The sequence below is a fragment of the Urocitellus parryii genome, chromosome 2, assembly GCF_045843805.1.
Source record: "Urocitellus parryii isolate mUroPar1 chromosome 2, mUroPar1.hap1, whole genome shotgun sequence".
Taxonomy (NCBI): Eukaryota; Metazoa; Chordata; class Mammalia; order Rodentia; family Sciuridae; genus Urocitellus; species Urocitellus parryii.
In genome coordinates, this window is record NC_135532.1 from 188,602,034 (window position 1) to 188,617,639 (window position 15,606).

The 15,606-nt window shown below is 34.4% G+C and overlaps 1 protein-coding gene across 1 annotated transcript; it reads right to left on the minus strand.

Moving 5' to 3' along the window:
- Window positions 1-2,004: 2,004 nt before the first annotated feature.
- On the minus strand, window positions 2,005-15,378 carry C2H3orf38 (chromosome 2 C3orf38 homolog). Its single transcript, XM_026393995.2, has 3 exons — window positions 15,115-15,378; window positions 12,693-12,934; window positions 2,005-10,699 (listed from the first exon to the last, which is right to left on the minus strand). Exons 1-3 carry the CDS (start codon window positions 15,239-15,241, stop codon window positions 10,034-10,036), a joined length of 1,035 nt encoding a protein of 344 aa, XP_026249780.1. The 5' UTR covers window positions 15,242-15,378; the 3' UTR covers window positions 2,005-10,033.
- Window positions 15,379-15,606: the final 228 nt, after the last annotated feature.

The window sequence follows — 15,606 nt, forward strand, 5'->3', positions numbered from 1 at the left end:
ATTCTCAATCTGTCCTTTGTATTTACCCCACAGGAGTATTCTTTCATGTTCCCTGCAGTATTTGGACGTGGTTTTGAATAAGCCTCAAAATGTATTGTTTCTGAAGCAAGTGGAAACATTGAAACAGTAGGGAGAAAAATGAACCTCTGCAGAACTGAGCCATTCGCATCTTAAACTAATCCTGTCTCCTTGTCATTAAAATTCACATTATGAACCTGGAGGAATGGCTCTTCAAGACAATGGATTGGTTGAAATGTCACTTGAGCAAGGTACCTAACATCAAGGGAAAGGCCATTACTAATATATCAGAGAAATATTTTTTAATTTCATCCCTTATCTCAAAACCTCATGTGAGCACTTTTCCTCTAAGCAGTCACTATCAGAAGAGAAAAACAATGTTGTAACTTCCTGCCCAGTGTTTCCCAAAGTATTATAAAATAATGCAGATTTAAGCACTCAAAACTGATTATATTTCTACTCCTTCCAACAATGCATTACCATCTTGATAGTATTTTATTACACTTCTTTTTAAGAAAAAGGGGTGTCATTGTTTTTTGTATAGTCCTTTTACCCAACAAATATCTTCAGGGCTGCCCAAGTAGCTGGTGCTTCATCATTAAAGGTAATGATCTAATCAGTCTAGTCCCAAGGACCTAAGTTTTATGTCTCAGGACAGTCTATAATGGGTTTTCAGGGATAAATGGAACAAGAAATTAAGAACTCCTCATATATTTAATACACATGTCAAATAATGATTTATACACTTCACATCAGTGGTTTTGTCTGAAAAATGAAATATCTTTTCTAGTACACAATAGGAATTGCTCTTCCATGTTGTCACCAAATTATGCTATATCCTTTTGATAGAACTTTTCTAAAAGCTTGTTTTATTATATTTGTTATTAATGTTGAGACAGTTTTTACAAGCTTCTCAGCAAATGTCTTATGCTTGACTTTAAGGATATTCTGGATGATGTGTCTACAATTTTTTACTCATTTATCTTGCATGACAAATTTGAAACTGGAATGTTATTATTTAACACTTGCTCAGGAAATAAATTGTCTTAATAAATTCACTTACCAGAGAAATCAATGTGTTTTTAAAATAATGTGAACACTGATTGATGACATATAAATATTTGACAGACAATATGATCCGCTGATCCATAGTGAGTGGGTTGCAGACCAAAGACAATTTCATATAGTCATCATAATCTTGTTTGTTTCAGCTATTATGAAACATCAGTCACACAAAATCTGCACGGCACATACTAGTTTTTTCTACTATCTACATTGTGGTATTGTTATGAATAGTTGAATTCACTGCTATTTTTATCATTTTTCAATAAGTGAATTTAGTGAATCAGAGATGTAACGGTGTCATCTATGAAATGCAAACTTACCAAGCATTCAAATTTTAGGAAAGATCATTAGTGAGAGTGATGATGAACACCCTGCCAACTTCATGTTGGCTGACCTTAAACTAACCAACCCAATGATCTACAACCAACCAATCATGCACCTATATAAGATATTTAACTTTTAAATTTTATTTTAAAAAAAAGTTTTTTGTTTTTTTTTTCTGGTACTAGGGATTGAACACAGTGCCTCACACGGGCTAGACAAACATTCTACCACTCAGCTACATCCCTATCCCTTATAAAAACATTGTTAAACTTAATGGAATTTTCATGAAAATAGTCTTCCATTTAAATCTTTAAAAATATGTAACTTAATTACCCAAGATTTGTAAAATATATATGAATTATGTGGGAACCTACTTTTTGTGCGGTTTTTCCCCCTCTCTGAAACTGCCAAACTATTAAATGTAGACTGCCAAGGACAACAATTCTTTTAGCAGCACTGATCTAATCAAGAGGGTAGGATTGTACTATCTAAAATAAACATAAAAGATGACAATAGTAGAAAAGCATCAACAAAAGATTACAAAGAAGCATTTCATAATAAAATAAACTCTTTAATAAACAGTAAACATTATTCTGTAAAAATTAAACAAAATGAGAATTGTATAGGAAACCAGAAGAAACAAACAATATACCGAATGCCTCCTGTTAAAAATACGTAGCACATATAAAGTACTCAATAAATGTTTACCAACAAGAATGTTAATAGTAAGAATGCTTAAAGCATGAATGCATTCTTCCCTACCCCTACTCTTTTCTTTTCTTGGTATTGAGGATTGAACCCAGAGGCATTATACCAATGAGCTTCCCAGCTCTTTTTATCTTCTATTTTAAGACTCCGTCTCACTAAATTGCACAGGTATTGAATTTGTGATCCTTCTTCCTCAGTCTCCCACACAGCTGGGATTATGGGTAGGCACCACCACACCCAGCCATTGATGCATTCTTTAAAATCAACTTTCTCTATCCTAAATTCTTGCTCTAGTATAAGCTGCTCATAAAAGGCCTCTTGTATAATTTCTTCTAATTCCTAGGAATTTAATGATGTCCAGTGATTTAATATTTACTCTACTGACAGTTCCAGCATTAAAATCCTTGGTATGTTTATATTCTGTTGTTTATTCTTGTTTCTGTACTCTGGGTTCTATCATAAATCTGACTATTCTATTTAGTGCACTAAGTGTTGCAAAACCTTCTGTTTTAATAAGCAAATGTTTTATTAAACTTCTTGAAATAACTTTAAATGATTTTATGAGCAGCACCATCCAAGGGCCATGCTTCCTACAGAAAAAGTAGGAAAAATCTGCCAATGTCAATCTTAAATATTCGCCAACTTCTATGTTAGTCTCTTAAAAGGAATTAACTATATTGGGTCATTTTCTTAATATCTTCATTTTCCTCAAGTTATAGCAATGGAGTTACATCTGGATAGACCCAGTATAAATTGAAAATATCTGAAGTCAGAAATGCATTTAATACACCTAATCGACTGAAAACAGCTTGACCTAGCCTACTCTGAATCATCCTCAGATGATTAGAACACTTACAATAGCCCCCAATAGGGCAAAATCATCTAACACCAGCCTATTTTATAATAAAGTGTTAAATATTGAATGCTGTGTGGAAAGTGAAAAACAGAGTGAGTTATTCTGTGTAAGCCTGGGAAAAGATCAAAATTCAAAATTTGAAGTACAGTATCAATTGAATGTGTATTGCTTTCACACAATCAAGTTGAAAGCTTAAGTCAAACCATCATAAGTTGGGGACCATCTGTACTGGCAGACTTTAATTTGGCTTTCTGTCAAATCATTTTGCACTTTTCTTGACTAAAACATGGAAATATTGCCAACACATGCAATAAGGCATAAAAGTTTTAACAAAACTAGTTTCAAACAGCTTTGAAATTTCTAGTGATGAGAAAATTTTTAAATATTTAAATGTCATACCTTTTCATTTTCTATATATGATATAGAATATCTTTTATTTCATTTTGTTTTTTCCTTCCTATGGTCAAAATATACATATTACCCACATATATACATAAAATGTATTCATGTATATTTAAGGAACACAAAGGTTTTTAATGAGCATTACTGATGAGGAAGCCAGATAATAATTAATTTCTTCAACAATAGCCTACATATTCCTTTAAAGTAACATTCAATTTCCGAGGTGGTATACAATCACAAACCATGTCACTTTAAAATCATACCAGACCTCAGAAGTCATTTAACTTACATGGATCATTTTTACATATGATGAAATCGAGGATGAGTTTAAATCAGAATGGAAACAAAGTACAAGAAAGAACATTAGCTTTGCAGTTTAAAAATATGATGAATTAAAAAAAAAAGCCAAGATGTACGATTCTCACAATATGCTGCTTAACATCAGTTTTTTCATCTTTTACAACAGCATATTAAGACCTTGATAATTCTATTACAGTGTTGGTCACGTTACAGCTCACATGTCATCATTCAGGAAGATAATTCTGTCTTTATTCATTAAAGAAATATTCACTGAGTACCTAATACATACATATGCTAGGCACTGTCTTTGACAGGGAAAAGTCTAGAAATATACAGGGCTATGAATAGAAAGCAGCAATGTTTTTTTCAGTCTTGGGGATTAAACTCAGGACTTCATGCAAGGTAAACAAGGACTCTATCACTCACTGAACTACATTTCCAGCCACTTATTTCCTTAATCTGTCTTTTAATATCTTTTGAATACCTACTTTCCGTGCAAGTAATGAAAATATAACCATTACAGTTCCTGATCTCGTTTTAAAATCTAACAGAAAAGATAATTTTGTAAACTGGCAAATAATATCTAAAGTGTTAACAATAAACTAAACAAGATGCTCTGATAAACAGTAACTGAGGATTTACTTAAGAAAAAACATTTAAACAAAAAGTCCTTAAAGATGAAAATGAAGCAATCATGTAAAAAGTTTGGGAAACAATATTCTAGGTAGACATTATACTCAGAACTCCTACAGAGAAAACATGCCTGACTTATTGAAGAAACAGTATTTAGATAAACAATATAGGTCAAAGGCATTGTTGTTTTGGAAAGAAGACAACAAACCAGCAAAGGACTATCTTCATACTGAAGATAATGAGTAAAAAGGGTCCATCAAAACCTTATATATAATTTGAAGTCTGGGTATAAATCTAGGCTGTAACATTATCTATGACAGTTTAGAAGTCACTCAGTCTTGTTTTCCAATAAAAGATGGATAATAGTATCCGCCGCCTACAGCTGTCTGCAGGATTGAATGAGTTAAGACACTCAATATACATAGACAAGTAACTGACATATAACTGGCATATAAAAAAAAAAACACTTCAAATTTAGCTATTACTCATCCTATGCAAGACACTTAGGAAGAGAAGCTTGAAAATAACAATCACCAGTTCTTAATATCTACAACTTATGAAGACAAAAGTAACCTATATGTAACTATCTGAGAACAACTAAGCATAATACCAATATTTGCACAGTAAATGATGAGAGATGGAAAAGATTAATGTAAATTTATAGGCTAAATGCTTCAATGATAAGGATTTCCTCAGTAGTTATCTTTTCGAAAACACTGAATAAGAAAAGTAACACAGTTGGCAGTGGGTGATCTTTCTTTCACTTCTTAAGTATAATAATTCAAATGTAACTAATTTCATACTTGAGATTTAGAGTATCTATACAGTGCAGATGAAAATTACTAACCAACATTTCACTGAATGACTCATTAAAAATAGTAATGAGGAGATTTAGCAGTACTAAGAACAGAAAATTTTAGTCCAACAATTTCATGACTAACACAAATGGTTCTAGAGTAAATATCACATATAATTTAACATTTTTCTGAAAGAATGTTGGGAAGGCTCATGCCAGAAAAAAATAAAGCTCAATGCATTTAGCACATTCTGCTACAGTATGAAAACTTTTTCCTTCCAACTCTTAAGTGATTTGTCAAAATACACTGTATTCTGTATTGACAATCTACATGTATTAGGGCAGGCAGGGTGGCACACTGTAATCTCAGTTACTAGGAAGACTGGGGCAGGAGGTTGGCATATTTGAAGCCAGTTTGGGTGATAAATATTTAGACCTGTCTCAAAATGAAAAGGGCTGGGGATGTATCTCAGTGGTAGAGGGCTCCTGGATTCAATCCCCAGAATTGGGAAGCAGAGGGAAGGTCTACATGGCTATTTGTAGCCATAGAGCTATTTGTATTTTCAGTTTTCTTCTTTCTGATCAAATAAAAGAAACTATCTGAAGCCTACAAAGGGACTAATGAACCTCTCACCCAAACTAAAAACCACCCAAACTCAGAGGTTGAGATTTGAATTCAACATAAATTTGAGCAAATGGCCTATTTAAGTATTATTTTGTCTTACATTGATTTAGTGACTTAGAAATAGATATTTAATGAATATATATCAAATAAACTTGAAAGACCCCAGATTCAGAAAGTCTTATTTCCTAGCATTGCAACTACACTGTCTGTATCATTGTAGTTAAATGAGGAAGGTGAGAGATATATAGTAAGATCATATATGTAAACTATGCATCAGCAATGTTCATATTTTAGAAATCCTTCATGAGAATTACCAATATGCATTGATCCTCAGCACCACATACAAACATCATCTTAGGATAGTTTTGATAAAGATCTTGAAAGTATTACATTTTTCACACTTTATCACTTTTTCCAAGGCATGTTCAATATTTGACACTAAATTATCTTGTCAAAATAAAATAAATCTGAATATTTTTATGTTCCACTCAACAGCATTTTGACAGGTTTTATCTTCATAGCTAACATCTTTGGAAAAGCAAAAACCATGTGAGACTACTGTACATTAACAGATTTCCTAAAGATTATCCTTTCATCTTGAATATATTGTCTTAAGTCCATAAGCTAGGACTTAAGACAATGCCAAAAATTTTTACTTCTGAACATGTTAAAGCAGTAATCTGAAGAAATATAACAGCGAGAATTTTTTTAACATGGAGAATAATGTCTATACTCAATGTGCTTTAGAAAAGCCCATAAAATTACTGAAATATTCAAAAAATTTAATATTATGTGCTAACATATTTCTTCTGGGAAGAAACAATATATCTTTCATTTTATTTTTCATAGGACTTATTACTACCCCCTAAAACCAACTTAAGAACCAAGGGCATAGTTGAGCGGTAGAGTGTGTATTAAGCAAGTACAAGGTCCTCAATTCAATCTTCAGCACCAAAGAACAGTGAAGAAAGTCATCTAAATATGTGAAAACAGAGATCCTGTTCAATTTTTTTTTTTTGAGAGAGAATTTTTTTTAATATTTATTTTTTTTTCAGTTTTCAGTGGACACGACATCTTTGTATGTGTTGCTGAGGATCAAACCCAGGGCCTGAGCGTGCTACCGCTTGAGCCACATCCCCAGGCCCCCTGTTCAATCTTATCACCTATTAAACTAAAAAAAAATTTTGTGAAAAATGGTTTCTGAAAAAAAAAATTAATTTTTTTTTCTTTATACCAGTTCTTTACATTCTTTTCTGGTGCTTTTATAACTTCTCAATGGGACTAGGTAATTAGCTTTCATTCAGAAAAAAAATGTCACCATTTGATAACACTGGAGTATTTTCCTGACCTGCCAGTGTTTGCCAGTTGCAAGTAGATGGCTTTTTCCTATAGCTTGGTATTTTAGCAAGACATATGAAATATGTATTTGGCATTTTAGGTGCTTGTATGACATCCTAATATAACCACTGCTTACAATTTAGTTTTAAAAGATTTTAAAACATTATCAATGCCGCAGTCTGGCTGGGCACAAAATCATGAGCCACTCAAGCAGGAACAAACTTTATTTCCAAAACTCCCTCGAAAATGCCAAGCATGTGGCCTTCTCCCAGGACACTACACCAACAGGAAATCCCTCCTCCGGAATTCTGTCCTACTGCACTTCCCCAACCAATGGGAACTCTCTGGGACTTTCCCAGAGCTCCAAAGTAGCAGGCTGAGGTGGACCACAGGGGTCTAATCTCCAATTGAATGCACATCTTAACATAATCATTATCATCTCAATGGCTTGCTGGAGTCACCTTTCATCCAAAAATGCCATGCCTCATTCCTACTTGGCTATGGCTCTCAGCAATTATCTAGTAAACTATTTTTAATTCTAACAAAAAAAGGTATTTAGCCATATATGCCCTATTATTAGGCTATGGCAAACCAGCCTGAAGAAAATAAAAGTTCAAATAATCCCCAACTTTGACTACCCAATTATCAGGCATTATGTGTAGTGTTGCATTCTATACTATCTGACTGCAGACTTTCCAAATGCTATTTGGATATAACAAACCAACACAGACTTAAAACTAGTACCTCTGCCATCCCCAAACATAAACAGACTAATGTGGTGGCAGTAAAAGATTTCAAAGGACACTTTTAGCCATTATTGAGGACTAAATCAAGCTCCATATTTCATGAACAGATTTTAATTCCTCCCAACATTTTCTTCCCAGTACTGCTTCTTCAATTCCCTTGTATCTTCTGTAGCATTAGTGCTCTTAAACATATCCCAATCACCCTGAGCTTTCAAGGTCAGTAGTTCTCCTCTCAAATCTATTAGTTAGGGGCCCAGAAGTTTCTGTGTATCCACATATAAAATTCAAACAGATTATATGACCAAAAAAAAAACAACACTGACAAGAACAAAACATAAATTATTTTTTTCCCCGAGTATGTAAGCTTTTTTTGGCTCACACATTTAACTATTCGATTCAACAAGAGGCCCTACTATGTTCTCAGATGTGGGGATTCACCTCCTGGAAAAAAAAAAAAAAAAAACGTCCCAATCCACTTAAGTCTAGATTTCAATTTTTAAGGCTGATTAAAAATGTGAAGAAACTGCAGCTTTCCTTGGGCTTTCTACAAATTCAAATATGCGATCCTGAAGACAGCTAAAGGAAATCCCTGCCCACCTGAGCATCTATAGTAATATTTCTGCACTACCTGACATCAATAGCAAAAGAGATGAAGTGTTTTGAATTTTATCATTTATTTAGAATATTTATATTTTATAATGGTACTTTAAACCTAGGAAATAAAACTCTAAACCCAAGCAGTTATAGGACAGGTAAAGATGGACTTATGACCTGATTGTCTAGCTTATAAAAGTATGAGATAATTACTTTTCAGATGACTGTTTTCGTTATTACTAATTTTTTTTATACCAGTAGTGTAACTAGCAGCAAATTTGTTTTATTTCAGCTCAATGTCTAAAATTTTATCTAAGAGCAAGACAAATGTAAAGTAAATCTAAACAATACACTATTCTTACACAGACAAAAGGGATTTCCCTCCTTTACTCTTATTTTTATGACATATCAATTTGTATTCCTCATAAGAAGCATATCATTAAAAAAAAGTGTTTTCCTCCTGCTTCCAATATTCATCTGTCTCCCCTAGATAATCATGAGCAGAGTTAAATGTCAAAACTTAACACATATAAAACATCATTATATTATCCCATTAAATTTTTTCCTAAATGTACTTTTATGAATCACAATTCCTAACTAAATCCAGTATCAGCAAATAGTTGTTGGGTGATGAGAAACTTAAACTTTAAAGCAACTACATAGTTGCTTTAAATCTGGCAACTCAAACTTATAAGTCAAATCTTATAACACAAATTAGAGGTGAAAACTAAGTTTAAATTATACTGAGGATATATTATGCATTTGCATATATGCATGCCCATGTTCTAAGTTTGTTTTTTTTGGGGGGCAGCGGGGGTCACCTCTATCAATATCAATCAGGAGGAAACAGTAATTCATTTTTTTAAGTTGGATCTAGGCACACCTTAAAAATTTCAACAGTTACTTTCTTTTATATGGTGCTACAATAAATACTCTATAAAACTGTTGGCTGAAGCCTTGGTAAGAATAAAGTCTGTTTTGAGGATAGCATTTATCATTCCCCAAAAAAGTTCAGAAAACAGTGCATATTAAAAGAGACTTTTAGCTTGGATCAGAGCAGCCAACTTTGAGAAATGGTTCTATACTTATATTTTTCTCCCTCTGCTAAATTTTTGGTCTTTTGAATGTTATTTGAGTTTTCTAAAATGACAATACTGAGTTGACATTAACCATCTCTAAAATATCTAAGATTTTTAAAAACAATACTGTACTGAGATGCATTTGGAAAATATTCAATATCCAGACCTTGATCAAAGTAAATGAAAAACTTAAAGAGGATAGCCTAGAACACTACTAATCCTTTGCTGTATGGAAAATATAGATACCAATAACTACTAAGTGAAAATTAAGATATTACCTGGTTTCTAAGGCACACAGTTATATACAACATCTAAAGTGGGATTTATTTGATAAACTGCAGTAAGCTCTCCAGAACATTTGATGAAACTCAGGTAGAAATAGGCCAAGTATTCACATAATGTGTCAGTCTGTAGTCCAGAAAGCATTTGAACTAAAATATGTCAATCCTTACATCTGAAATAACTTAGAAATTACTGATGCAGTATTTGAAAAGTTTCCACATGGAAGACTTTTTAAGCTGATATAACAGTGCTCAATGCTCTAGAGGGTTAGGTAAACTCAATTCTCTTTTTTTCTAACAATGCCTCATTTCCACTACATAAAGCTTGGTCTCCAGTCCCACTATCCACTGTTTGCCTTACAGTAAGTTTTAGTTCGTTGTCACCACACGAAGTGATTACATTATAAAAGGCCTCTAGGTCACTCTGTTCAAATTTAACAGCTGGTTTCAGTGTTGTTCCAGGAGCAAGGGAACTTTCTCCAACAATTCTCAGATTGATAAATTTGATTTTCCAAGTATTTTCCACAAAAGGGCAGCGGATAAGTCCAAAAATTTGTTCAAAAATGCCCATACAAGTGTTCCCTCGATGAACAGTGCCCGCAACACCAACCATAACTAACCCATGTGCGGAAGAAGCACATTTTAGTCCACGGGAATCTAGGTTGGGGCTGAGAAAAAGAAATTCTTCTTTTACTAGTGACAATAAACGAAGGCTTACAATTTCTGCTCCATAGTAGTCTATCACATTTTGTTCTGAAGTATTGTAATAAAACCTAAGTTTGACATCATGCCAGAAGTGTTGTGGTCCCCATTCACCTTGAGGTGAGCCCAGAAAAGGATTCTGAGAATTAAGAAGTTCAAAGAACCAACGGCAGAATTCTTCTCCTAGGCGACGAAAATCAACTTTTTCAGCATTTTTTCCTTCTTTTGCCTGCTGATTGAAAAAAAATAAAAATAAGATTTACCTCTTATAACAACTTTTCTATTTAGTTAATGTATTGATTACAAGAAAGGGAAATGAACTACATGTGAACTGACTGAACTCATTATGCATAAAAAGTAATTTTCCAAAAAGGAGAAAAAATTTTCAGAAATTTCCAGCTTAACCAGCTGAAAACTCAGTAAAGTTTAATGAAGGCTAGCTGGCCTCACTGGCATGCCCCTGTGGTTCCAGCCACTGGGGAGCTTGAGGTAAGAGGATCTCTTGAGCCCAAGAGTTGTTTGAGCCCAGTCTGGGCAACATCCTGTAGCCTGTTTTGTTTTTTTTTTTCCCCCTCCCATGGAAAGATATATTAAAAAAAAAAAAAAGATATGACAGCGGAATGCATTACAATTCTTATTACACATATAGAGCACAATTTTTTTTTCATATCTCTGGTTGTATACATAGTATATTAATGATGGTGGAATAAGTATACACACGTATGAATGATAAGGGAACACCATGTTCAATGCCCATGAATTTGACGTTTTGGATGAAATGGACAAATCCCTTGAAAAATGTCATAAACTAACAGGGCCCTTCAACATCAGCATGAACAGTCAATAATAATGACTTATACAAGCATTTTTTTTTTTTCAGTTTTGGCAGTGCTTTTACAGGTGTAGATTTGTCAAAGCCTTCAAGCTGTATGCTTCAAATAGATGCACTTTGTCATATATAAATCACATTCAATTAAGGTGATAATAAGCATTTTTATGTTTTTAAACAGATACTCTAAGCTGATTGAAATAAGTCATTTTTTTCCTATGACTGGAGCTAATTTTATTATTTTTTTTACAAAGGAAATATTACTCCAAAATTATACTTGACATACCTGCTAGTCTCGATCTCGTTCTCCTATGTATTCCACACATCAAAGTACCTCATTGAGATGGTAAAAAAGCCTATGCTTATTGAATGTCTGCTATCTAATATGCTAGATATAAAGCCTGGCACTTAAGTATTATTTCCTCCCATCTTCACAATATGCCTTAACACAGATATTACTATAATTTTTTTTGTGTGTGCATGCTGGGAATTTAACACAGGTCTTCATACTTGCTAATTTTACACTATAAACACACCCAGAACTAACCCCATCCAGCCTTATTATAACCATTTTATAGATGAAGAAAACAAGGCTCAGAAAGATCAAGTTATTTGCCTAAGCTCATGACCTATTACATGCCAGACCTTAATATTAAGTTACATGTGCATGATTTCAAAATCCATTCTCTTGTTAGTATGTTAAGTAAAAAAAATCTTTAGAAGATTCCTAATGTGAAGGCAAAGGAATCACCTACAATTCACTGAATAAGTATTTAAATACTCTCTATAAAATGCTCAGTGGATACACAAGAAATAGGAATAGCCAATGTCAGCTGAAGAAAATCACCACAGGATTTTTTCTAGTCAAAAACTTTAAATTTCTTTTATTTTGCATTGATATCAAAGAAACTCTTAAAAATGAAAAAGAATTTGCCAAGCCCAGTGATATATACCTGTAATCTCAGCAATATGGGAGGCTGAGGCAGGAGGATCACAAATTCAAAGCCAGCTTAGTAACTTAGTGAAGCCCTAAGAAACTCGGGGAGACTCTGCTTCAAAATAAAAAATAAAAAGGGCTGGAAATGTAGCTCAGTGGTAAAGAAAACCTGGTTTCAATTCCCAGTAGCAAAAAAAAAAAAAAAAAAAAAAAGAAAAGAAAAAAGGATTTATAATGGTTTTTTTTAAAAAAAAAAAATATTAGAGAACTAGAGTCCAAATTCAAATTAAATAAAACTTACAGTTTGTACTCTGAAAGTCTATTAGTCTTCATTGATAATAAATGAAGGAAACATTTTTTTTCCTCTAATAAGTCAATAGACTATTATACATGGGATTATCTACATAGTTTTAAACGGAAAAAAAAAGGTTCAGAATGTAACCACAATATCTGATTTACCTGCTGAAAGAGTCCGAGGTCCTCTGTCTTTGTAACTGGCTCCTGTGTTTCCTTCAGTTTCAGTTGCAATTGCTTTTCCCAGTAATCTTTTGTATGCTGAATTAGATTGTGTTTTTCAGTAGTTGGAGGTATTACCACCCCCTGTGTTGCCAAGTACTTAAATATGACTTCTCGGTGGACTTTTTTACGTTTAAGAAGCTCTTCTACACTTTGACTATACACTAATATTGCACGAATAGCATCTAGAAGAAAATTGCAACGATTAACAGAAAATCACGAGGTACTTGTAAATGTGACTAATGTCAGCAGAAATTCTATCAAAAAACATTTAAGCTCTTGTCATGTTATTTGCTTTTGCATGAGATAGCTATTATTTTTAAAAAATAGGAAGTGGATTGTCATTTTTGTTTTTTTAAATTCATTTATGCTTTAAACTTCCCTTACCCCTCAAAAAATATCATTGCTTACTATTGTTTCCCATGAGTAACAGTAAAATATTCAGATTATTTAAAAAATTCATCTTTTAAGAAAAAATTGAGCCAGAAATTTTTTTCAAGAGATATAAATTTATATCAACCTCTAAAAATCAGTAAAATTACAGTATTTTAGGTGTCAAATAATTTTAGTTCAATTTCCTTATTCCACAAACAAAACTGAAAACAGGAGGTATCAAAAACCATATTTCTAAGATATGGCAGATCCAGGACTTCTTTTTTAATTAAAAAAAAAACTGCATATAAAACAAACCAAAGAATATTTGTGATGTGTTAGGTATACAGAAAGGCAATATACTATACTCCCAAATACATACCTTATAAAGCTCTTGAGACAGGAAATTACAAGTATTTTTAAGGCCCTACCTCACCCCTCCCTGATGCTACTACTCTCTCTTCTCATCCATCTCAAAGTAGCTACTATCTTAGATATTTTCATTTCCTGCTGTTTTCTATATAATTGTATAGAATATGTATTCCTAAACAATATATTTACAATATTTTTAAATGTTATAAATTCAATCCATTAATAGATGTAGTTTTCTATAATCATCTTTTCACTTAATGCTTTTTAAAATTAATCTGTGGACACATGTAGCTCTACTTAATTCATTTTCACTGCTTGATTATAGCTAATTATGATTATACTACAAGGTTTCTATTCTTGTTTAGAGACTTTACTGTGCCTGTCCTATACAAACACTGCAACTTTGAACATTCTCATACATATCTCCCACTACAGAGAGGGGTTAAGTAATCTCTGGGAGCTTGCTAGAAATGCAGAATTTAGAGCGTACCCCAAAACTACTGAATCAAAAACCTACATTTTAATAAAATCCTTGAGGAATGGTAAATTTAAAGATTTGAGAAGCCGAGGTTTAGAGGATGTCTCTCATCTTTCATTTTAAGAGATAATGTCAAACTCCTTTTCCAAAGTCATATTCTAATTTACATTCCTCCATTACTTGTCAAAGAGTTGCTGCACCTGGCACCAACACTTGTGATTTGTATTGCTAATGTTTTGTCAACCTGGTACACAGAAAAGACACACTGTGTTTTCGACTTTTATTACTTTTTTTACAGAGGTTGAATGTTTTTCTTTCCTGGAATGTCTTCAAATCATGCAAACAATTTTGAACAGGGACGTTTTTATTTTTTTTACTTATTTGCTTTACTACCAATTATATCTAGCAATTTTAATCTATTACAATTTTGAAGTTAAAACTCACCATGATTGTTAAGAAGGCGATTAACAGGCAAATATAAACGATGAAGAAGTATGTTAGTCTAAAACTATTTTCAGTCTAAATTCTTAGGTGTATTCCTTTAACGTTAAACCTAGAAATATCTACCAAAATGTGTACTACCGGGCTCTGAAAGTAATTCTTAGTACACAAAATATTCTCGGGAAAATTTTGGCTCCTGAGAGACAGGCATTCAAACCATTTTCCTTTTCATTACAGTGACTTGTTTTACGTAAAAGAAGAATCCAAAGCGTCTGTAATACCGGCCCCACTCCTGGAAAGCTTGAAGAAAAAAGCCTGAGAAATGGCAGCTGCCTCCTCAGGAAATTGAAACTGAGAATAGAAAACAGTCTGGCTCCCCGGAAACGTGAAAAATGATTACTGCCATGCTCCGAATCCTCGAACCAACCAGCATTTGCTCACAACATCAAGGATGAAAACCTGCAAGCTGTACCATTGCCGGCGCCACCACGTACCTCCAGGACCAGGCGGCCGGGGTCTGTGTGTAGTTCCAGAGCCGCTGAGCAGCGGCCGTGACCCGGATCCGCAGAATTCCGCCCAAGCATGACTAGAGGACCAATACCAGGCGGGCTAGGCTTCCAATCCCTTCCACTCCCACGCTCCCACAAGCTTGGAGTCTGGGTGAGGTCTGGGCCGCCCTCGGGGAGAAGGGTCTGTCCTTACCTTGGCGGTCCTCAGGGTACACTAGGCGGTTGGTGACGGTGTCGCATAGGGCCATGATCTCGTCGTTGTCCAGTAAGCCGAGCAGGTGACGACAGCCCTCCATCTCTAAACGGCTAAGACCCGACATCTCGACCCCCGGGAAGGGGGGAGAGGACGACGCCAATACTGTTGTCTCTACCGCCCACCGGGCCCGCGCCTTAGCAACAGAAACCGGAAGTGCCTTGCCCGTCGTTCGCCGCCGAAGGGTCTCAGGTATTCCAGGCCCCTGGGCGGAAGTGATCGCTAAAGAGGTCAATTAGGAAACGCTGTGCTCCCGACTTGTGGTTCCGGGCTGTCTGGGAGCAAAGTTCCACCTATCCCGTTTAAGAGAAGCTCAGCGTTTCCACGGAGAACATCGACCTTCCATAAGAGAGCTGGGTGCAAAAAGAATCCCTGAACGCGTCAGGAGTCCCTCCTCTGAAAGAGCGCCTAGGAGGGCTACGCAGGTGCAGG

Coding starts and splice junctions, on each gene's coding strand:
- C2H3orf38 (XM_026393995.2), bottom strand. CDS start 15,241: ATGTCGGGTCTTAGCCGTTTAGAGATGGAGGGCTGTCGTCACCTGCTC. Junction 12,935..15,114: donor GTACCCTGAGGACCGCCAAG/GTAAGGACAGAC, acceptor ATTTTCTTCTAG/ATGCTATTCGTGCAATATTA. Junction 10,700..12,692: donor ACCTCGGACTCTTTCAGCAG/GTAAATCAGATA, acceptor TTTTTCAATCAG/CAGGCAAAAGAAGGAAAAAA.